Source organism: Malaclemys terrapin, chromosome 9, assembly GCF_027887155.1.
Source record: "Malaclemys terrapin pileata isolate rMalTer1 chromosome 9, rMalTer1.hap1, whole genome shotgun sequence".
NCBI lineage: Eukaryota > Metazoa > Chordata > Testudines > Emydidae > Malaclemys > Malaclemys terrapin.
Window position 1 is genome coordinate 55,396,888 of NC_071513.1, and position 24,508 is coordinate 55,421,395.

A 24,508-nucleotide genomic window follows, 5' to 3' on the forward strand; every position below is an offset into this window, starting at 1 on the left:
GGTGCACGCAGGAATGCAGCAGGAGAAATTCCTAGCAAATCCTCTAGTCTCCTGATGAAATCCAACAATCGTTCGTGGGGCTCCTGGTAGGTATGGCAGAAACGATAATACAGGTTTTCACTGCTATTAGTAGCACCGTAGACACTCTCAAGAGCAGTTAAATAGTTTTGCACTGTGGCAGCTGGTTGGGAGTCTTTCAGGGCTCGGATAATTCACATGGCAGGCCCCCTCAGACTTTCAAGCACACGTTTCCGCTTCTCAGCATCAGAGCATTCCCACTCTTGGACAAGTGGCACCATAAAATCCCTCCAAGGTCTTGTAATCATCCTCCCCTGAGGATACAGGTGACACCCCCGAGAAAGAACGTCACCGCTTGTATGGAGCACTTTCATATGCCGGCTTTAATGCATCTTTGAGAGCCATTTCCCAGCTCTTTGGCCCATCCCACCAGGCTGGGTGCTGCAGGTGTTGGAGCCCCTCCTAATGCCAAAATTAATTCTTTTCTTGTCCGCTTCTCATCCACCATCAGAGCTTGCAATTTCTGCGCTAAAGAATTCACCTCAAGTGACACTGGCACACTAGGAAGGGACTGCTCTGCCCCCAGAATTGTCCAGGGGATACCTTCTACTTGCACCTCTTTGGGCACTTTATCAAGATCTGCTTCCTTGGAGTGAGTACATAGTGCTACCATGCACTTCACTTTGCAGTTGTAAATACGGGTGTGGACCTTTACCCTCCCCAGTATTTCAGCTGCATCTAGGCTCTCCTCAATTTCATTTGGTTCCATCTCTTCTGGGAACCTCTCCACCAGCACAGCTTTGGTTACTGGGGTTCATGCCCCTCGGTACAGGTCTTCTGGTAATCCTCTCTCCATTTTTATTTTTATTTTTTTTGAAACTGAGATGAAAGTCACTCAGGAGTTTCTTTGCTCTGTGAAGAAGAGCCCAGGGTGTGCAACATAGGTGTGTGCGTGTGTGTACTGCTAAGTCCCTGTACGGGTCACCAAGTGTAACTTTAACGCCCTCGTGGCTAACATGGAGTCTGCTCTGCAGGCAGCTCTGGCCAAAAGAAGGTGCGCATAAAATGCAGCAGGAGAAATTCCTTCCACCCCAGGGCACCTGTTTCAAACCCCCCAAAGTAAACACACACACCCACAGGAAAAGTACAATGGATATAAGAAAGGGAAATATTTATTTACAAAGGAATGAGAGGAAAAAAACAACAAGGGAAACTATAGGGGGAGCAGTAAAACAGGGTTGCATCCAAACCAAGGCCCAGTGGTAGCACAGTCTGGAAGGGCAGACACTGAGCAATGTGTCTGCACACAAAGTTCAAAAGTCCGGAGCAAAGTTTCAGTCCAGTGGCGAGTCTTGGATGCTCCTGGTCGTTTTCAGTGCCAGTGAACTTTCCCCCAACAAATCCCTCCGGTGCCCTCTTCTGCCGCTCTCTGCAAAGCCACACAGAGTGATCACCTCCCCACTTAACTAGCTACAGCCTCCCTCCTCATTCCCAATGCAGAGTCACAAGCCCCAGTACTCGCAGCCGAGTTCAAATCCGGCCTGTCCTTCTTGGGTAATTCCTCCCTGGCCCAGTGCTCCTCCTGGCTCCTGTCCTGGGGTGTCACCAATCGGCCGCCCTGTCCCTCTCAGGCTTCAGGCAGGTTCTCTGCTGCTTCCTTTTCGAGGGCTTGCAGGCTGCTGCCTCTCTCTCCCTCTGAGCTCCAGCGCCACCCCCTGAAGTTTCCCTCCTTTTTTCCTCACTCTCCCCCTCCCTCCTAGAAAAAAAATTTAAAGGAGCCATGCTTTCTAAACCCCGAAGGGGTTACATACCACCAAACTATTCAATCTCTAACAGCTTCCCCCGGGAAGGTGAATGCACTGAGAATGGCTATGGGCTTTGTTCGGATGCTGTTTGTCTGTGGGGTGTTTGGAGACAAATCCTTAGTGGACAGCAGGCCCCTCTGCTGTGTGTGTTTATGGGTGTGAACATGTAGGACAGCGTAGCGGCCAGCCGCATGGCCTGGTGGGTAGGCCAGTGGCTTGGAAATCAGGAGTCCTGGTTCTGGTCCTGGCTCTGCCACTCACCTGCTGGGTGACCGTAGACAAGTCGCTTCACCTCTGTGCCTCAGTTTCCCCTCTATAGAGCGTGTTCTGTGGCTTGCAGTAGTGCCTCGTGGTCCCAGACCCATTGTACCTGGCACTGGATGGACAGCCCCTCTGGATGGAAAAGGCTGCAGTCTATACAGACCAGACAGGGTGGGGCAGGGATGGAACATACCAGCCAAGGGACCAGACTCACTCCTCCTGAGTGCACACCCAACACCCAGCCTGCACAGGAGGCCCATACGGAGCTGAGGACTGGGCCTGAGGCCCAGGGAGCTGAGTGTGTGGCAGGAACGGATAGGATGAGAGCCAGTGCTGAGCACAGCATGGTTACCTTGCTGCTGTCACACGCAAAGCTCTGTAATCCCAGCCAGCCTGCTATGCCCCAGCTCTGCTGCAGCAGCTGGAGATTCACACTCAGAACTTGTCTACACTACAAAATTAAGTCAACCCGTGTTAGTTCGATTTACAGCCCCCACAGTGATTACTGCTATTTTTCATATCCACACTACCCTGCTGTCGGTGGTGTGTGTCCTCATCAGGCAGACTTCCACCGACTGAAGAGGGGTAGCATGGGGGGCTGAGAGCCCAAGCTTACCCCCACCCCGGCTCTCAGGAGTCCAGCAGCTGCCCAGGATCCAAGTGCGGCGCTCTGTGCCTGGAGCCCAGGTGTCTGCCCTTCTCCCAGCAGGGAGTGGGGCTCGCAGTGGGGAGCTCAGCGTCCAGAGCTGGGGTGGCTATCAGGCTTCCAGCGGGTTCCAGCTGGTTAGCTCTGCGGGGAGCTGAGAGCCCAGGCGGTATCCGGGTTCCCAGCTGGAGCCCCCACATGCCCTGGGGCGACAGCCCCAGCTGTGAGCCCAGCATGGGGTTCACAACAGGGAACAGCCTTTCTTGTCAATTTCACAGCTTCAGTGTGGACCTGTGACATTGACAAACAACAGCTGAGGTAAGGCAGCATCTACAGAGATGTTGCATTGCCCTAACGACACCACATAAGCCCTATGCCTCTCGTGGAGGTGGAGTTATCATGTCGGTGTAGCAGGGCACTCACATCGGCGGGAGCAAGGCTGTAATGTAGACACTGACCTAGGTCTATGTAAGACAGCTGTAGTGTAGCCCAGACCTCAGTTTCTCACACACCTTAACTTCTCTGGGTCTGCTGCCTTTCCTCATGTCCCCCAAGTTTAACTGTGCCTAGGGCTAGACCTGCCTGTGTGAATCTCTTCCTCTTGGGAGGGAGTGCTACAGGTGATTGAGATCACGCTGTTTTCACTCTGTCCTCATGCCCAACTTCCTCCTCTCTGCAGGACCAGGTGGCTAGTGCAGCCTGCTCCCTCCTCAGGGCCATTCGCCAAAGTATAAGGTTCCTCCTGCCTTTTGCTGCCTCCTTTGGACCAGTTGGTGATACATTTTATTACAGTCCTGATCCCGTCAGCAGCCAGGCCATAACTCCACCGCATGGCTCAGCTGTGCCCTCCGGGTCAGCTGCAAGGTCTGAGTGTGAGCTGTCCCATGCCACTGAGCTCAATGGGAGCAGGGTCAGGCCCTTGTCAGTTACCCCCACATACATCCCTCATACCGGGAGCGCTGTCATGGTGTGTTCATGGGGCAGCACCCTGCGGACTCTGGGTGCCAGCCCCTGCACAACCCTGGCTGTTCTCTCTCTCTCTCGTCTCGTTCTCCACTTCACAACAAGTCTCCAGCCTTGGGACCCCTCCTGTGGTGCCTGGCTCGCCCCAGGGGGATGCTGTCATACGCCAGATGTGGCTGACTAGTGTATTTTCCTGGAGATGTTGTGCTAGCAGGAATGCGAGAGAGCTCCCTGTATAGCGTCACTGGGGAGCACCCTCCCCAGCGTACCATTGGGTGAGCCTCTGAGGGCTAAAGAGCTCCAGAAACCAGCCACAGCCATGCTGTGAATGGGGGCCCTCCAGGGGGTTGTCAGGATATGCTCCAGGTTTGCATGGCCATCTCCATCAGTTTCAGTGGAGCTGGGCTCATTTACATCAGCCCCAGAGCTTTGATTTGCCTGGGGGAGGGGCCAACATTTCTGCTGGGGCCCCGGCAGGGTTTTTGGTTGTTCCTCAGGCCTGGTTCTCAGTCTGTCTCGGGCCCCCTGTGTTAGGAAGTACGGCATGCGCAATGGCAGGGGATGCAGGGAAGCCGGTGTACATGCACGCTGCGAGGTGCTGGGGGTAGATCCCCAGCAGCCAGCCCCTGGACGTAGCACAGGCGCGGTGTGTATGGACCGTGCTGTCTGGGAACCTGCACTGACTGTGTTTTCTTTCCTGCCGTAGAGCCCCTCGGCATACCTCTCGGGTCTGTACGGAGCCTCCCCCATTGGCGCCTTCCCACAGCAGCACTCTGTAAGTGCCCACTCTGCCCGTGCTGGCACCGCTCGCCCTGCTTGGCTGCCGCGTTCCTCTCTTGGCTGTGATTCTGTCCGGTGCTGCTCTGCCATTGCAGCGAGCGTGCCAGGTCAGTGCCCTCCTGGCAACCGGCGGCAGTGACGCGGCCGCTGGAAATGAGGCTGTGGAATCCAGACGCCTGCAGGGAAACATTGAGTCCTCTTCAGAGTGCGTTCCCGCTCCCCTCTGCACAAGCCAGCACATCGGCACCCATGCAGGGCTCCCCCGCAGCACAGCATGGCCTGGGCACCTCTCCTGTGTCTCCACAGGCCTTGGTGCCAGAGCTGTTCCAGTCCTCGGCACCCAGAGGCTTGGCAGCGCGCTCTCACTGCACGTGACGTGGTGTCGTTACAAACCTGAGCCCCTGGGATTTAAACCCAGCTGCCAGGAGGAAGCAGCAGGGGCTGTGGTTTTCCTTTAGCCCCCGAGAATTCCCCTCAGTCCCACTCCTACCAGGTGGCCCATGGTGTATTTACTGTCTCCCCATGTGTGCTCAGTGGGGAAAGGGGGTGATGAACTGAGCCTTTTAAAGGGCAAGTCAAGGACACATGGCAGCACCTTCCCCGTGCCAGGGTGCAGAGTGCTGGGGGCCCTTTCCCTGCAAGGGGCATGCGGGTACGGCTGCTGCAAGGGAGGGATGGCTGATGCAGTGCGGCACCAGATGCTCCTGACAAGCATGCAGAGAGCCACAAGGAGAGCACTGGGTCCCTGGTGTTGCTGCTCTGCACATGTGGGCAGCAAGGCAATTCCAGCTGAGATCCTCCACAGGAGACTCATGGGTGGGGAGCCCTGGTGGCTCCTCCCCCCACCCCACCTTTTGCAGCCCTGGGGTCCCCTCCGGAGCAGGGTCTGTAGTGCTGGCCTCTCCGAGAATCTGCCCCAGTGCGGAGCGTGGGTTTGGGCTTATGCTCCTGGGCTTTGCCCCTGAGAGTGGTTCATTGCCAGGCTGTCCCTGACCGCTAGCCCGGTCCCAGGATGAGTACAGAGCTAGCAGTTCAGAGATCTGGCCAGCCAGGGCTGGAACACAGACGGGGGCTGAATCTGCCTCTGCCTGTATATTGGGCTGCAGGACAAAGCCTCAGGAGGAGGCACCGTCTGCCTCAAGCCAAGAGATCCCCGGCAAGAGCCCCAACCTCTGGCTAAGGCAAGTATCAGGAGTAGCCATGTTAGTCTCTATCTACAAAAACAACAAGGAGTCTGGTAGCACCTTAAAGACTAACAGATTTATTTGGCCATAAGCTTTCGTGGGTAAAAACCTCACTTCTTCAGATGCATAGAGTGAAAGTTACAGATGCAGGCATTATATACTGACACATGGAGAGCAGGGAGTTACTTCGCAAGTGGAGAACCAGTGTTGACAGGGCCAATTCAATCAGGGTGGATGTAGTCCACTCCCAATAATAGATGAGGAGGTGTCAATTCCAGGAGAGGAAAAGCTGCTTCCTCTCCTGTAATGAGCCAGCCACTTCCAGTCCCTATTCAAGCCCAGATTAATGGTGTTAAATTTGCAAATGAATTTTAGTTCTGCTGTTTCTCTTTGAAGTCTGTTTCTGAAGTTTTTTTGTTCAATGATAGTGACTTTTAGATCTGTATCTAAGGCAGTGTGTGTTCTCCTCATGGGAACCACTGGCCTAGGGCTCCGTGAAGGCCTCGCAGCCTTTACAGACAAGCCAGAGATGAGCGACTCCTGAAAACGCCCTGCCGCTGCCCCTGCCATTGCCTCACGATTTACCCTGTTGGACCGTCTGTCTGGAGATGCCACTGCCCCTTCATCTACTGCCCTGGCACAGTGCCAGCCTCTCTACACAACGCCCTGAGCACCTCAACCCCACCTGCTGGCACTGGCCCTTTCCCTGCTTGGCTCCAGGCTGGGACACAGCCACATGCATGCACGCACACGCACACACGCATGCACAGTGAGAGGTGGACCAAGCCCACCCACTCAGTTCATGTAGGCCCCTAATGCTACCAGCCTGGGCTGGAATCAGGCATGGCCCCCACAGAGCGGGCTGGGTACTTCCATCACCTGAGCCAGCTGATGCCTGGGGAGGTTGTAAAGCTGTCGCATGCTCCAGGCTCCAAGTGCACATTTGCACATGGCCGTGGCCACCGGTTGTTTCTCTGTTCCTCCGCTGCACGTGGGAGCTGCTACAGCAGCTCTCCTGGACAGCTTGTTGCTGCTGCCGTCTTTGTGCCTGTGCCCTTTCCGGGGGGCAGAACCCCGGGCTGGGAGCTGCCCCAGGCGAGGTGCTAGCTAATGGACACACCCCTCTGGGCCAGGCTGTTCACCTGGGGGAGAAGTTGTGGGGGTTTGTGCCCATTGGGGGGTAGAGCCACATGCAGATCCTAGGAGGAAAGGAGTGTGACCTGGGGTCCTGTGCTGAGTCCTGGCGGAGTCGGGAAAAGACCAAGAGTCAGTATTTCCCCAGAGAGGAGCCTGACGCTTCACTCCTACAGCCCCATCAGCCCTCTGAAGAAGGGCCAGTGTCCATTGGTGCTGGGTTTGGAATGGGCCTTGGAGTGAATGATGGGTGCAGCCCCTTGGATGAGGAGACCAGGACTGGCACCTACTCGGTGTCTTCCTACAGCACGCGCCAGGGGCTGCTCTGCATGTCGGTTCTGTGCCAGTACAACTGCATCTGTATTAGGGGTCCTAGCGCTTTCACTAGACCCATATAAACTCCCAGCCCTACCCAAAATAGCAAAATCAGAGTCAAAACTGTGTTGAGCAGCCTCAAATAGTACTTGCTTTTACCAGGGGCATCTGAGCTACCAGGACAGCAGAAATGGCCTCTAAATCTGCTGTAAGCCCTACCTGGGGGCCTTCTTGTCTCTCCCTCTTTCACCACACTGGCAGTGTTTAATGATGATTATGGTGTTTTAGCCAGTCAGAGACACACACAGTGGACCCATCCTCTGGCAACTTCTTTCTAGCTCTTCTTTCTAGCCCTTGGGGGAGGAGGCTTTGAGAAACGCTCAGTGGTGGGTTGGATTGTTGAACCTTTTAAACATGGCACGATTGGATTGTTGGTTTTACCAAATTGAAATGTTGCATGAAGCAGCCGAGATGGGAAATGCAGATGGTAAAAGCCAAGAAGCCACCAGGAGAGAATGTTCACAGGCCTGGGGCGGCCGCGTGCTACTAGATGGATCTCGAGGATCCTAGGGAAGTTTGGATTAAGAACTGGCAGGTCTATTAAGTGTGCTCCAGATTCTGTGCTGAACATGTCAGCACTAACTAGGGATTTCCGAAAAGGGGCCAGTTGCCTGGCCTTGGTGGATGTGGAGTGGCCCCCAAATAAGGTCATAAAACCATTGGCTGGTGGGAGCTGCAGTCAGAGGGGGAGGCCACATTGCTATGTGTGCATAGAAACCACGGCCAAAGCTGTGGGTGTGGCTTCTGCTTCAGAGAGGTGATTTTTGCTTTTTGAAACAGAAATTGCCAGCTCTGGAGATCAAAGCCCTTCATCACCAGGGCAGGGGCTGCTGTGCTTGTAGCAAGCTAAGATTTCCCTCACCACCACGCCAAAATCACAGGAGCTGGCAACACTGCCCTTCCTCCAGCCCGTCCTCCTCTGAGCGCTGGGATGCACATGTACTTGAGGACACTGCATCTTCAAGGGTCTTCTAAGCCAGAGCAGCAGAGGGGGCACTGGTAAAGCCTGCTGAGCAAGGTGGTGTCCCCCCCTTGCAAATCCAGCAGGGCTGTGATGTATGCATCCATGCTCACCCACTGTGTGTGTGTGTGTGTGTGTGTGTGGCCCCCTGGCTGCCCTGGGAATGAGTGTGGTGTGACATGGAATTGGGGGCGGGGGGTAGATCACAGTGGTCTCTGTATTCTGCAGGCATACACAGCAGTGCTTTGGATGATGGTTTATGGAAATGGCTCTCCTAGACCTTCCACCAGTACTGCCCATCATATTCTCACATGGGGACAGTTACTGCTCTGCCGCTGGGCACTGCACCGGAGCCAGGACTAGCTGCTGGACACACAAAATCCAACCCAGGGCCACGCAGTGGGTGGGGGTGGCCTGCCTGCGTACTGGGGTGAGAGCCGATGGCCAGAGCGGGGAGCCATGGTGCAGTGAACGTGGGGTAGGCTCACTCTCAGACACACCCCGTGCCTCCCCCCCCCAGGGCAGGGAAAAGGGGGCCCCCAATTATCGTAGTGCACAAGGCCCCAAAATTTTTTAGCCTGGTGCTGGTGAGGGGACGGGACCCAGCTTTGGTACAGCATTAGCGCTGGCCTGCGTCCAGGTCTTTCAACAAAGCCCTGCCTGGCAGCACAGCACGGGAGCGGAGACCCTTTCTCAAAGCCAGAATTAAAGACATTTAGATCCCGGGGACCCTAGCGTCTTACCCAGGGGCTGGCGTCTTACCCGTGGTGGATCAAGGAGGAGCCTGGCGTCCTGATCCCCACCCCAGCCTCTCTTTGCTACGTCACGAGATCAGTCTAGCTGTCCTCGTTCCTATGTTAAAATCAAGACTAGCATTTTCTAGGAGATCGTCTCTAGTTCACACCCACTGGAGTCCCTGGGGAAGGGGCTCTGGTCTGTTCTGTGCAGGTGCTCGGGCTGGGCCTGTTCAGCCTTCCTGCCTAGGAATCTCATTTTTCTGGAAGCTGTCCACATACGTGTGCATTGCAGCTGCCTCCGCGCTTCTCTCTCCTGCCCTGTCGCTTGCTGCACTGTGCCACACGCAGATCGCATCTCTTGCATGCCGCTCTGTGTGCCCACTTGTTTACGCATCATCTGAAAACTCAAATGCCTGTTCAGATATTTAGATGCCTTCCTGGGGTGTGACATTTCAAATATCTAGGTCTTCATAAGCAGTGAAATGCATAATAATAAGAGAAACCCTCCTATCTCCGTCGTAGGAGAAGAGCATGGTTTCATGGGCATTTTAGACATGCTCAGCTTTACAGATTTCATTTCTCCCGCAGGGGGCAAATCAGCTGCACCCCGATTGCTTGCGTCCAAGAACCGTGAAATGACGCCCTGCCCTGCCTGGCAAGCGGCTGGGAAAGCATCAGGCAGGCCGGGTTCCGACTGAGATCTCTGTGTTTGTCTCTCTCCTCTCAGTTGCCGGCACAGGAGGTTGTGAATTTATTCATCCCGACGCAGGCAGTGGGTGCCATCATTGGGAAGAAAGGCCAACACATTAAACAGCTGGCGAGATTTGCTGGCGCCTCTATCAAGGTAAGCAAAGAGCCTAGCTGGCTGCCTTCATCCCCACCCTCCTCCTCCTCTCGGGTGTCTGCCAGCCAACTGCCAAGCTGACATGGAGAAAGGAATTGGTACCTTGACACGCAGGGGCTCAGAACCCCAGCAGTCAGGCACCTAAATCCATTTCAGGCTTTGGTGCCAAATGCTTCTTTTCTTCATCTCTGTCCCCTGAGAGCTCTGATCTCTCCGCTCATGCATCATGTCTGTTGATGGCGACATCCTCTCCTGAGCCAGCAGGGGGATGTCACTCCAGAGCGTCTGCCATCCCCAAATCTCTCAGCTTCCGTGAACTCCAGGGGGTGGTGCTGAAACCTGTACAGCTCTTCTGATGTGGGGAATACCGCCGCAATGGTGATTAGCTGACTACTCGCAGGTGGCCATTGTACCAGCGCTGCTGGCCCCCGGTGGGTGAATGAGATGGTCCCCACCACACCACTAGGGAAATGGAGGGGCAGAAATGCAGTATTCAAACCTGACCGCTTCAAAATGAGACATTTGTCAGAATGGCTTCATTTTCAGCCAGTCCCCACTGAAGGTGACAGGAGCTGCAGGTACTGAGCCACTCTGACAGTATGGACCTAGCTGCCTAATTTGATTTCCCCCGTTTTAAATTGTTGGCCAGAAGTTTGAAGTGATTTGAGTAAGGCCACTGGTGACGAGGCCAGGATCTCCTGCTTCCCAGTCCTATTCTAACCACTAGACATACTAACCCACACCAGGGGTGACACACACATGCTACCATTGACGCCTGTCTCTTCAGTGCCGCTTCCTTCCCCATCAATCCAGTCCTTGTTTTACTGGAGCCGCTTGGGGAGAAACCAGAGTTCAATCTGACCAGTGGCCGGGAGCTAAGGAGCTTTGGGGAAAAGCACGCCAGTGTGAACCCCTCAGAGTGGCGTCCTGTGTGCAGAGTATGTTTCTGGTTGAACAAAAAGGCTGCGAACACAAATACTTCTCTAATGGAATAGCCCCCATGTGCTTTCTAGTGCACAGTTATAAAACCATCAGGAAAGCTGAATGGACAGGGATATTTAATGCTCGACACAGCCCAAGACCGCTCTAGAGCTCTGACTCACAGGTCAAGCCCCCCTCAGATCCTTTAGAAAAAGCAGGGTCACTTGGAAGATAAAATAGCTTACCGTGGTTGAATCACTGTAACGGGAGACAGGGAGTCCCCTTTCCTGGTGTGAAGGACTCCTCCACTCGCTCACCAGGAATCATTTATTTTTGCCTGTCACAAGGCTGCAGCAGAAGGATAGGGTACAACCCAGTACATTTTTCATGGTGAAAGTGCACCCATGGAAGAGCCGGCAGGACACCCCCGCAAATAAAATGGGGGGGCAGCACAGCACCCCTACTCCCTACTTTTGGAGGACATCTCTCCATCCCTTTTTTTCTTAGTTTTTCTTATCTCAGAAAAGATATATTGGAATTGGAAAAGGTACACAAAAAGGCAACAAAAATTATTAGGGGTATGGAACGGCTTCCATATGAGAAGCAATTAATAAGACTGTGACTTTTCAGCTTGGAAAAGAGATAACTAAGCGGAGATATGATAGAGGGCTATAAAATCATGACTGGTATGGAGAAAGTAAATAAGGAAGTGTTATTTACTCCTTCTCATAACACAAGAACTAGGGGCCACCAAATGAAATTAATAGGTAGCAGGTTTAAAACAAACAAAAAGAAGTATTTCTTCACACAAATCACAGTCAACCTATGGAACTCTTTGCCAGAGGATGTTGTGAAGGCCAAGAGGATGACAGGGTTCAAAAAAGAACTAGATAAGTTCATGGAGGATAGGTCCATCAATGGCTATTAGCCAGGATGGGCAGGGATGCTGTCCCTAGCCTCTGTTTGCCAGAAGCTGGGAATGGGCGACAGGATGGATCACTTGATGATTACCTGTTCTGTTCATTCCCTCTGGGTCACCTGGCATTGGCCACTGTCAGAAGACAGGATACTGGACTAAATGGACCATTGGTTTGACCCAGTATGGCCATTCTTATGTTCTTAGTTGCTTTCCATCCACTTCCCATGCTCCTACTGAACCCTACGTTGGGGGGGTGACCTGTGGAGCACCCCCATCCATGCTCTCAGAGCAGTGTTCTCTGCCCACTGTGCAGTGCTGCATGGGGTGGCATGGAATATGCATGGCAGCTATCTAGAGAGTGATGAGCACCAGTTTAGTACTTGAGGTCTGTCGTCACTGCACAGTTAAATCAGGCTCCCTACCACACACAGTAACCTCTGCCCTGGGTCTGGAGGTGCTTTAAGTCCAGGCTAGCTGACCCAGGGGTTAGGTAGGGCCCAGTCTCCACTTTAGCTCAGGCTGGAACCTTCCCGCTTTGTAGTGAGGACACAGGCTAAATCACTCATGTGCTGATAGGCCTCCAATCCCTTCCCACAATCCCCCCTTTCTGCCCCCCCCCAAAAAAAGGAACAGACAAGTTCGTCTGCATTCATCACAATTGCCTGGGAATTAATCCTAGAGTCTCTGCACGAAGACCCATGGGGAGTGTCTCCAGACACACTGGAGTCAGAGCACCCATATTCCCTGGAGGGACTATTAGTGACGGGACACCAGTGCGGGGAGCTGGGCTGGAAGCAACGCGGCCACGTGGACAGAGCAGTGCACAAGGTTTAATAAAGGGTTCAGCTTACCCGCCTCCAACCTCACTCTTTGCAAATGAAACACGGTGGCAACACCGGAGCGGTGAGTTCTCTCCAGCACAGCAGCTGGCAGCGTGAGCCGTGGCACTTGGTCCGACACCCCCAGCCCTGGATTGTGCAGACACAAACCTAGCTCAGCGATGGACCCGGGGGAAAGAGGAGCTGAGCTGTGCACAGACCTGGCCAAGCAGGAGGATGACCACAGCAGGAAAATGAAACTGCTACTTTACCATACTAGGGAACAGAGCAGAGAGGTCGGCACCACTCTGAAGCTCACCATGGCCTCAAGCCTGACAGCAGCGACCTATTGCTCCCCAATGCAGAACTGCAGAGTGACTAGAGACCCATCCTAAGGGAAGGGGATGGACCCCTATGCTACTGCTTTACGCACACTGGCTGCCACATGTGATTCTGGGGACTTGTCAAACACCCTGACTCAGGACAGGACAATGCAGCACTTGGGATCCTGCCTGCGGGAACGGCTGCTCCAGGAATGCGATCTCAGACTTGACAGATGCTTACACATGGGACGTGCAATGGAAGCTGCAAGAGAGAGGATGACAGCCCTAGGAGGCACAACAGCCCCAGAAGTACGTACAATAAGACAACAGCAAAGGCGAGCAGGTGGCCAGGGCTCCATGAGATGAATTTACCAAGAGAGACAGCATGAGCAGGTAGAGATGGGCTCTGCGCTAGGATAGCACTGCAAGGAACAAGACAAACTGAACCAGTGTGGGCAAAGCAGACAAAGGTCCCCAAAGATTGTCAGACTTGTACAAGATGGGCATATTGGGCTCAGGCTGGTGGGACGGGAAAGCAGGAAGAGACAGTACCAACCTTCGTGCATGCAGCAATGTTAACAAGGAAACACCTTGTGCAATTTCAGCTGAAGAGTGGGGCCTCCTGGAATGTGATTCCTCAGGGTGAATTGGACTCACACACCCATTAGAAAGAGCAGGTGCAATCTAAAATGTAATAATAATGAGAACACAATGCAGCCCATAGAAAAATATGTCACCTCATAGTAACAAGCCTGGAAAACAACAGCCAGGGCCAGCTGAAGTTTGTGGTGGCAGATGGCAAGCACCACAGACCCCTCTTGGGGCATACAGCTGTACAAGCCCTGGATGTGACCGAGGGCAGCGTCAGAATTTCACAGCTGCAGAGCAAGAAGAAAAAGGGGGAGTCCCATGGATGATGGAGGCAATGGCAAAAGCATATGAGGATGTTTTCCAGGGCAACGGGGGCCTAGCAGGAAAGCTGTTCCTGGAAATAGACCCCACTATGGAACCTATGCGCTTAGCACGAAGGACAGCTCTGGTAGCACTGTGTAATCCAGGACACAAGGAGCTCAACAGTCCGCAGAATAGGGGTATCATAGCACATGCAGAGGCCAGCATAGCCTCGGTAAGCAGCATGGAGGTGTACAGAAGCCATCAGGCAAATTACACATCTGGATAGACCCAAAGCCACTGAACCAGCGATTGAAAAGATGACACTATCCACTGCCCACCATTGATGCCATCTTGCTAGAACTCTCCAAAGGCGAATCTTTATGGTCTCTGATGTAAGGAATGGGTTTTGGCAAATAAACTGGCTGACAACCTTTGCATGGGCATAAGCCCAGCACCAGATGTGTTCCAGAGAAGACTCACCCAAGTGCTGGAAGGACTGCCTGGGGTGAAAATAATTGCAGATATCCTCATTGTAGGTGAAGAGAGCAACGATACAGAAACTGAACAAGAGAATGACAGAAAACAACAGGCTTTTCTACAATGATGCTGGGACAAAAACATAAAACTCAACTCAGAAAAGAAGCCACTCAAACAGCATGAGGTGCCATACGCTGGACATCAGCTCACAGCAAGGGCACTGAAAGCAGATCCCAACAAGCCCAAGGCATGCTCCAGTGGGTGGGAAAGGGCTACAATGGTTTATAGGAATGACAAAATGTTCTGTCCAAGTTCTGGCTGCAGTGGTGGAACCCATACAACAGCTCCTGAGGCAGGATATTGAGTGGGACTGGGCAGGTCCCCAACAGCAAGCATTGGAGACACTGAAACAAACGATAATGGATGCCCCCGCCCTGAAGTACTACCAGGCAGGAGAGCTGTCTCCCAAAGAGGCTGCAGAAAAAGACATCCAACCAGGGAGGCCGGAAGACAAAAGCCAACTTCTGGTAGGAGCAGAACCAAATTTTCAAATGAAAGATGAACTGAGAATGTAGGTCAGAATCATGTTTTGAGGACAGAGAACTGTTGTCCTTGCCACAGTAAGGATGGATGTCAGGCAAAAAATACACACCTCACGCCTGGGCATTGCCTGCTGTCTGAGCCTGGCTTGAGAGTGTATTTACTAGCTGTGAATGGATACACAACTCTGCCCATGGATAGAAGGATGTGACATTTGCCTGTCACGTGATAGCCACCAGCAGAAGGAGACTCTGTTCCATGTGAGCTGCCAGCCTACCTGTGGGAAAAGGTGGGAGCAGACGTATTTACCTTCAAGGAAAAGCAGCGCTATTCAGATGCAGCATACCCCAGAGTAATAGAAAGGTGGAATCAGCCATGAAAACAGCTAAGAGACTGTTACACAAGGCTGTTTCCTCTTCCTCCTCCTCCTCCTCTTCTTCTTTGTTAGTATTTTTGGTGCACAGGGGTGCCAAACAGTCCAGACCAAGGAAATAGTGGGGTGAAGGACCAAAACTCTGCTACAAGTAAAGAGATCTGTTGCAGCCAGAAGAATGGAGGTGCTGTGAGAGGAGATGGCCAAGAAGCAGAGAAAGCAGGTGCTAGCAAGGAGGGGTAAGGGGTGGAGTGGCACACAGATCACACAAGGTGACTGCGCAGAAGGGACTAGTGACTGAAGGAAGAGGAGACACTTGGGAGCCAGCAGACACGGCACCCAGAGAGACCCCACAGCGATACAGAGATCCTCCCTGAATGGAGGGACAGAACCATGCAGAGGCCGACCCCTCAGGGATGGAGGAGACTCCAGAGACAGTTTGCTGGGCTTGGAGAGAGGTGACAGGAAGACAGAGCTAGGTCGCTCCTGGTGCAGTTGCCTGCTGAGGAGACCAAAGTGTGTTCCAGAGCCTGTGACCAGCTGAGTCTGGGTAAAGACAAGCCCAGCTTGGCTCTATGCTAGGAGCTTCTGGCCGAGGGACCTGGGGCCGGAGCTGGGTGTCAGGCTGTATCACAATGTCTGTAAAATTAGGAAGATGGACCATGACCAGTGGGACCGGAGTCATTGGGTCCATGCTCCCTGGAGGGACTGTAACTGAGGGGACACTAGCAAGCCAGGCAGTGCAGGGAGCTGGGCTGGACGCAACGCAGCCACGTGGACAGAGCAGTGCACAGGATTTAATAAGGTTCCATTTGTTCAGCTTACCCCGCCTCCAGCGTCACTCCTGGCTGATGCGGGGAATACAGGAGGAGAGGGACAGAGTGCTGGGGGAGAGCTTTGCCGTGGGGGTGCCCACATCCAGGCTGGGCTCACCCAGGTGCTCAGACCCAGGTGCCAATCACCAGACTGACCTGTGCAGTGAAGACAGCGGTGACCTGCTTCTCTTCGTACATTCCCCTAGGAAAAACGAACACTCCCTTCTCTGGACTGAGCCAGCGTATACTGAACATAGACACCATCGGCAGCTCCCATTCCACTGTAACCGGGGACACAGCTCCTCCCCTTGGGTTTTGGGGGAGCCCATAGCAAGGGGCAGGCTGAGCCCCCGGCTGCTGAGTCACATCTGTTCACATGGCTTTTGACACGCGAAGACCGAATATCTCCCCACAACAGTGCCCCCTTCCCACACACACCACCCCCTCAGGAGAATGTGGCTGGGTCCAAGGAAGGCAGCTCGCAGTAGGGAGCAGCCGATACTCATGGGCAGTGACTCAGTGATGCAGACAGACACACAACCACTTGGGGGCTGGGTTCCAGGCCACCGCAACATGGGTCAGCCGGTGTGTCATTCCTGAGTCAGGGTGAACGTAACGCTAATCTCCAGGCATGAATCAGTGTTTAACTCTTCCCATGTGAAGGCAGTGTGAGTACCATGGCAAATTGCTGCTGGACTCTCGTGTTGGGCCTGTCTGATCCCATTTCCACAGAACAGACCCTCAGTGCTGCTCCCTTGAAGTCGGTGGGGTCTAGATAAAGGCATGCTGCCCGCTAGCATCTGCTATCACACTTTGCAGCTGACCCCCTCAAGCCTCCAGGTGCCTCTGTCATCAGGGGCACTGTGACCGCACTCCTCCCTGTTTGTGCAGGACTCGGCCCAGGGCTGGGCCCAGTCCAGCGCAGCCAATTGCATGTTAAGAGCCTGTGTTATTTTTTCAGCAACATGCAGGCAGAGATCTAGCAAGCTGGGCATGTCTGCAAGCCCTTCTGCACAGCATCCAAATGCTCAGATCTCGACAGAGTTTGTCAAGCCAGCTGAATGGGCCTGTCAGCACAACAGAAATGTTTGCAAGCAATGTCCCCTTTTGCTGAAAACCCTCAGAAATTCAAAGGGAAATGCCAATGAAAAGGAGCGGGAATTCATTTTTGTCTAAACTTTTCCTGGGGAAAATCCTCGTTTCCCAGCCAGCTCCAGTGCTGAACTACTCTAGTGTGAAATCAGGCTTTTTGTAGACCGAGCAAATTCCACTCTGCATCCATTAAAAAACATGAAATACCCTGAACGCTCTGACGCCTGCCCGAGATCTGGCTGAGCTCCCCATGACACGCTAAGTCTGAGTGCTCCGATGGGGGGGCAGACCCAGGGTCAGGTGCGGGGGGCTTGGGGAGAGAGTGCCAGGCTCATGTTGCTGCTAATCACTTGCCTCTCTGTGGCTCGTAGATCGCACCAGCAGAGGGTCCAGATGCCAGCGAGAGGATGGTGATCATCACCGGGCCCCCGGAAGCCCAGTTTAAGGTCAGTGGGAAGCGGGTAGGGCGGAGCGAAGCAGGGGTTCTGTGACACTGTACACGTTCGAAGCCCCCTGATGCTCAGCCCTGGAGAAGCCAGAGCAAACACATGCTTTAAAGAGTAGCTCTGAGGACTCCGGGTTAGCAGGGAGGGGAGAGAGCAGACTGACGGGCCTGATCCTGTGCGAAGGGATCACATCTCCTCCCGCTTGCCAGTGGGAGAGCCGTGCTGTTTGGGGGCTCTGCTGCTGCGCGTCCTCATACCTATCCAAGAGGCTGTTTGTGCCCCAGAGGAGTGGGAGGAGAGGAGGGCTGGCAGGGTGCCACGGGCACAATGCCTTGCCTGGCTTTGCTAATGAGGCAGCCTGCTCTGTCCCGTCCATGCAGGCTCCATGCATGAAGAGAGCTAACTGCCCAGATGTGCTCCCGGCCTGGGGTGGAGGCGCCCTGCCTGCAGACGGCCATCCAGAAGGGGGGCTACGTGACCCTTTTACAGCCAGGAGAGGGCGCTGCTGCCCAGCAGGCAGCCAAAGCTCAGCATTATAGGGACAGATTGGGGTTCAGCCTGCAGTCTCGGGCTCCCCCTACAATTCCAGAGCAGCTGAGTGTCACTGCAAAAGCATCAACCCTCAGACAGTTAACCATGTTCATGGGTGTCATGTCGTCACTATGCTTCTGTGTCAACATCTCCTTGAAAGGAACAGGGGCAGAGCACACCCCAGAGCTGTATCCTCTGCACTCACAAGAGCTACAGACCTACTGGGCTAGTAACATTTGCATTTGGCACAAGGCAGTGGGGCTATCAGCAGGGGGCAACGCTGCCTCGATCCCCCGTTTCCACTCTGCACTTACCAGAAGGAGACTGCCAACAGTCCTGCCTCGGGATCCCAGTATCCTCCTCTGGCCTTCACGATGCCCTCTGGGCCCGTGGTACAGAACTGGCCATGTAGGATTTCAGGAGCGCAGGGCTCCGGCGCGTGAAGTGCTGCCCGGACGGAGCCCCGGAGCGCGAGGTGCCGCACAGACAAGGCAGCCCCAGGGAGTGGTGGTGTTCCCATTGTGCAGGCAGGGAGCCAGAAGGCGAAGGGCCAGATGTCCCAGTGTGCTCAGTACCCAGGATAGGGGTCTGATCCAGAGTCACTGGACACTAAGAGCATTTGAAAATCTGGCCACTTCAGCAAGATGCTTAACTGGGAGCTGCTGCGTGCGGGTCACCTCTGAACTCTGGCCTTGGCCCCCCAGGGGGGCTGAGGGAGCCAAGAACTCACCTTGCCTCCCAGTCCGGTGGTTTAGCCCATAGACTGCTCTTCTCCCTCGCTGTGGCCCAGTCCAGTTCTCCCTTCCCTGCCCCATGTGCACAGAAATACAGAGCTTGAGCCTGGAATTCACCATGGGATCTTCTTCCTCTCCAGGCCCAGGGCCGGATATTTGGCAAACTGAAGGAAGAAAACTTCTTTAATCCCAAAGAAGAAGTAAAGCTTGAAGCCCACATCAAGGTGCCTTCCTCTGCAGCTGGACGCGTGATAGGCAAAGGTGGCAAAACGGTACGTCAGCCAGCAGCACGGCGGTCTGCCCCAGCCAGACCCAGGAGACGGGGGAGTCATGGAACTGAAATTCTTTTGGCTTTGTTTGCTGATTGTTCTGTAGCTCTTTTATAGCCGCCCAAGCTGGAGAGAGAATCACATGGGACAGGATGCCCCTGCACACACACCCAGCAAAGCAGCTGGGGTCACTTCAGGGTCTTCAGTAATACAAACAGCTCTGATCCCGCAGCAGACATGGCCTGCGGTCCTGTGCTATTGGGTCTTTCCCAGTGAACTGCACCAGCAGCCTGGCAGGAGAGTCTCTGCTGGGTTGGATTGGCATCACCCCCTCTGGCGCCAGTCCTGCTGATGCCTGAGCCAAAACTGTGTCTCACTGAGTCCTTCCCTGTACTTATTGGCCAGCTGGAGGCACTGCAGAGCCATTAGCTACCCATCCTTCAGCCACTTTTGGGGATGGCCTGATTCCTTAGGGGGAGGGTATTGGAATTGCTGGGCGCTGGGCACTGGTACAACTGGGTAAGCAGAGCTGAGCTCATACCGCTGCTGATCTGAGAAGCCCAGCAAGGCACAAAGGCGTGTGGGAAGAGGGGAGAGATCCCTCCAGTCGGCTGGTTGGACTCTGCCTATGGGTAACAGTCTAGAGTCCAGTCTCCAGTGAACAAAGCCCCAGTAAACATGCTTTGCGTAGAGGTGCTAAGGAGGGAGACAGAGAGCTTCCAGTCTGTCCGCATGGTGCAGCCCGTCCAGGATCCATAGTGTGCTGGATCCATTGACCACAGCCCTAGCCCATCTCTTCCACACCCCAAGTAGCCCGCTGGAGCAGACACACAGGAGGAGCAGAACACCCCTGCTGGCTGTCCTGCTGCTGGCTGGGCTTTGAGGAAAACCCAGGATTGGCTTGGGGGTAGGTGCAGTAGCTGGAGTGGTTAACAATGCACACAGACTGTTGTTAAAACTTCTCTTGCTACAGGTGAATGAACTGCAGAACTTAACCAGTGCAGAAGTCATTGTCCCCCGTGACCAAACTCCTGATGAGAATGAGGAAGTTGTCGTTAAAATCATTGGGCATTTCTTTGCCAGTCAGGTATAGGGCATGAATATTTTTCAATTTCCAAAGTATTTTGTGGCAGAAGGGAAATCTGTCCGCCCCTTCACATCCGGGACAAAATCTGTATTATCTATACAAATCCTGCCTTCTTGGTTCTGATACAAGGGTGTGAGGCCTGGTTTCCCATAAGTACAAAACCATTTCAGTACATGCATTTGGGTATGTTGTCCCTAGATTTAAAGTGTACGTACCACACATCAGAGTCACTTGATTTCCTATATGTGTAACCAGCTCTGTTCATGTGATACTGAAGCAGTTCATTTGTAAATGATTGTTACCATTCTAATACTGTTAACTTTCCCACATTGCACACATCAGCTCTCACCCTGTTCCCATTGGAGTCAATAGAAACTTGGGCACTGATGTCAAGGCAAACTGGATCAGTCCCACTGTGGATATCAGTGTACACACATTTCACAACCTAACCCATGAGCAAAGAGGTCAGAGTTGTAATCACCTGAACCTTTCTGTTGCCTGACCATTAGTTTGCTTAAATTTGCCTCAGTCACATTGCATCTGGGTAGGATTTTGCATTTAATTTCCTTCCTCCCTCTCCGCCCCCCCCGCCCCCCCCTCAAAAAAAAGAAGTCTACCCCTCACACCATCCCCAGGTGACGGCTGGGGTCTTACAGGTCAAACCGCTGACTGGAGCCATTCTGTCAGTGTTAGTTTGATACAGATCTGTGTCTGTATTTGTCTACCTGGAGAGCTCAGGGCTATGGGTGGTTATTTCCCGGATCCTTCTAGAACGGGTTCTCAAACTGGGGGTCAGGACCCCTCATGGGGTCATGAGGTTATTATAGGGGGGGTCGTGAGCTGTCAGCCTCCACCCCAAACCCCGCTTTGCCTCCAGCATTTATAATGGTGTTAAATATATAAACAAGTGTTTTTAATTTATAAGGGGGGTTGCACTCAGAGGCTTGCTATGTGAAAGGGGTCACCCGTACAATAGTTTGAGAACCACTGTTCTAGAATGTTCCAGCCCCATGGTTGGCGAGAGCCTGTTCTGTAGCACAACAGTGAGCGTGCCCGAGCTGACAAGGGTGGAACGTGCTGGTATATGATTTTGTTGGTTATAAACTATGGACTAAGACCGAGATTTTCAAACATAAGGGGCCTGATGAGTGCACACAAGTGTCTGCCGCTGCCCAGTTTGTGGCCTCTTTGTGCTGCAAGAGCAAAGGGGGAGAGAACCTGCCCGGTCATCACCACAGGCAGCATCCAGCCTGTATTGACTGTCTCTAGGCTAATGGCAGCCATTAGAGTCTTCCCTAAAGGCTAAATAGAGCATCTACTTAGTCCTGCTCACCTGGCCACACATCACAGGACAACCCAGGATAGAAGAGGGTGGGTATTTATTACACAGGGTTTTCAGAACTCCTTGCAGTGGTAACTTAACTGCTTCTCTCTAGGTGGTGTCAGGAATAAATCAGTGGGGATACAGCTCCTCCATCTGATAAATGATTGGTACAAACAAGAGAGCTTTTACCTAAAACTACTTTTTATTAACTCTTAAGCACACATACATACACACATATACTGTAGTGTAGCAGCAGGGTTAGCGCATCCCAAACATCTATATTTACCCAAAGTCTGGAATGGTTTTCAGGAATCAGCTACCAGCCTTTCGGGTGCCCTCCTTCCACCCAGCTGCTGGGGAACTTAGGTGCCAGCTCCTTGCCCAAAGGAAAGTTCCTCAGGCTGCTTCAAAATGTATCCTTTTGCTTAAACTTTTATAGCTAACTTAAACAAAGCACATAACCCATAGTGACTCCTGGTAGGTCACCATAGTAACCCCTAATTTCAGCAAACTATTCATTATTTCTCATCATCAAAACATTTCTAGTATTTCCAGTCATAACAACAATAAAACATGTGTGTCAGGGGCACCTAACCAAGGTCAATTCTCCAAACATGCCTCCCGTTCTCATGGTGCATTGACTCTCTGCCCTTTCCTCCCATTCTGATTAGCAAACCACAAACATGCAGCTGCACGGCCTTGCCCTTCAGCGCTAAGATTAGTCCTAGCTCTGTGGCATTTGGTTTTCAGCTAGTGGTGGCTGGACACACAAGATGGCTGACTGCAGTACTGTCAAGTTCTGGGGTTACCCACAGGAATTTCAAATTATGGGGTCATAGGGAGTCAGGCTTTAGCAGCTGTGCAGTGGCTGATGCGCTAGGCCCAGTAGAACCATGCTCTGCTGTAGGCGAGGCCATGCCAGGCTTTATCATTGCAAGAGCCATGACATACAGGGCATGGGTAGGCAGTGTGAGGGGCAGGCACCACCGTCACAGTGTGGAAGTGACGGCATGACCAGCACACAAGGCTTTGCTTCGTACAGCTGAGCCAGGGCACTGAGGAATGGAAATTCAGCCCCAGCCAGCCCAGCACTGAGCACAATTGAAAACCCCACGCCCTGGGCAGCATTGCAGGCCAACGCTGTTTGCAAACTCGCTGTGTGTGCCCCAACACAACCCCAGGCCTGACTCTCTCTGCACCAGGTGGGGGCGGTGCACTGGGCCACTGGGTCCCACCCCGCCTGGCCCATCTCTGCAGCTGTTTCTCTCTCTCTCGCTTTGCCTGCAGACTGCACAGCGCAAGATCAGGGAAATCGTACAGCAGGTGAAGCAGCAGGAGCAGAAACATGTTCAGGGAGCTCCTTCCCTACAGCGCAGCAAGTGAGGCTCCGACACACCAGCCAGCAACAACCGATGAATGTAGCCCTTCCAACACCTGCCAGAGCGCCAGATCGGGGAGCCAACCAAAGACCCTCCTGAGGCATAAACGTCTGCCCACGGCTGGGCTGTGCAGAGAACTCACAGTGGGGAGGGGGAGGGTTCCAACCCACTCACACTGACGATGCCACACAGCAGGGGCTCTGCAGACTCTTCCAGGCCACAGCCTCCATGTTCCTCTATTTACTAGCACGACGCTATCCCTTTAGTTGGACTAACATAGGCGGAGATGGGGCAAACAACCCACTGACAGCTCTTTAGGACCCACTCTTTGTGCACGTGTGCACATACTAGATGAGAAGATTTTTACAGTGCATGGGCTGCAGTGCATGAGGTGGCACTCGCAGCATTAATATATTTTAGAATTAATATATCTGTAACGAAACTAACCGATTTTTCTTTTTTGAAAAAAAAAAGTAATTTTTTATTTTTTACTTGTTTTTTGGGGCTTTTTGTTTTACGAAAAAGCAGGCTTTTTTTAGACCTCTAAGGAAAGAAACGAGTCCACTTGGATATCTAATATACAATAGACTGAAGATACTGCCAGCAGCAAAATTAAAAGAGGGTAAAAAGTGGCAATTTCCATAAAGGTTTTAGGAAGAGCAGCGTTTGGATTGTCTGTCTGTGCCAACACAAGGGATACCGTCTCTTAGAAGAGGAATCTCTCTATATATCTCTGTCCAGCTCACATACCTGTTTCTCTTTGCTTCACAGATTCCACACTGGTTTTTGCATCCTGTCCTATTCCCTCCCTCTCACTTTCTCTCTCTCTCTCTCTCCACCACCACATCAGCTGTGCTCTAAGTAACACACCACCGAAAACAAACACAAGAAACACCCAGCCACAACTTCCACTTTGATTATCACCCAACCCAGCCACCATGGTACTTGTACTAGCATTTTTGCAAAAAAAGAAAGAAAGAAAAACAAGAAACCTCAGTGCCCCCAGCCACGCAGAAGCTTCAGCCCCTGTGGGGGGAGGACACTGCATCAGGATGGGGGAAGGGGCTTTTCTTTCTTTCTTTTTATTTTTTAAATGGGGGGAGGGGAGACACAAATAACTTACAAGATGTTGTTGGCCCAGGGCATGGAAATTGCAATTTTTTTTTTTCTTTTTAAATAAGAGGAAAAAAAAAAAAAAAAAAAAACTACCTCAGGTGTTTTCGTACCTCAGCACCTTGCCCTCGTGTTTCCCTTTTAGAGATTTTGTATGCCTTGTAAAACTGATAGTTGGAGCATTTTTTTATTTTTTTAATAAAAATGAGTTGGAAAAAAATCTAGACCAAGTCAGCTGCCCAGCGGGAGAAGGTGCCGTCCCGCGTGTGCAACGACAGCTCTGTATTATCTTTCTGCTAGCTGAGAGCCGATGGCCTTTCCTTTGGAGAAACCTTGAAAATGTTCTTAGAAACAAACTGACAAAAAGACAACCCGAGAGAGAAAGGATTGAAGTAGAACTCCTGAGTTTTGATAGGGCACACGCCATTAGAGTTTTCTACGCTAAAGGATGACCATGTACTGGTTTACGTGAACATACCATTGTACCAACAGACTGCAATGCCAGTTTCCTCTACTGCAAACAGTGTTCTGTGAAAAAAAGAAATATATCCAGCTAACAAGAGCCTCATCTTGGTATTTATTTTCATTTAATGTCATGGAATTGACTAGGGCTGCAAGCTTGGCTGAAGGGTGGGTAGTGGGTGGGCTATAAAAGGCCCTAGTCGTGCCCTAGAGCCACGGCCAGACCACCATTGGGTCCACCAGGAGCTGTGTAAGGCAGTGAATAGCCCCAAAAGAGGGGACA

General features: G+C 52.7%; 1 protein-coding gene across 3 annotated transcripts in view; it reads left to right on the forward strand.

Annotated features, from left to right (window-relative positions):
• Positions 1–24,325, forward strand: part of IGF2BP2 (insulin like growth factor 2 mRNA binding protein 2) — a 98,686-nt gene extending 74,361 nt beyond the window's left edge. For 2 of the 3 annotated variants that reach the window (XM_054039516.1, XM_054039518.1), the window contains 6 exons: positions 4,400–4,468; positions 9,592–9,708; positions 17,252–17,326; positions 18,732–18,863; positions 19,834–19,947; positions 22,559–24,325. In XM_054039516.1, the coding sequence (XP_053895491.1) occupies positions 4,400–4,468; positions 9,592–9,708; positions 17,252–17,326; positions 18,732–18,863; positions 19,834–19,947; positions 22,559–22,654 (603 nt within the window). In that variant the 3' untranslated portion in view covers positions 22,655–24,325. The remainder of the gene's footprint in view (positions 1–4,399; positions 4,469–9,591; positions 9,709–17,251; positions 17,327–18,731; positions 18,864–19,833; positions 19,948–22,558) is intronic. The other variant, XM_054039517.1, reaches the window with a different exon arrangement.
• Positions 24,326–24,508: the final 183 nt, after the last annotated feature.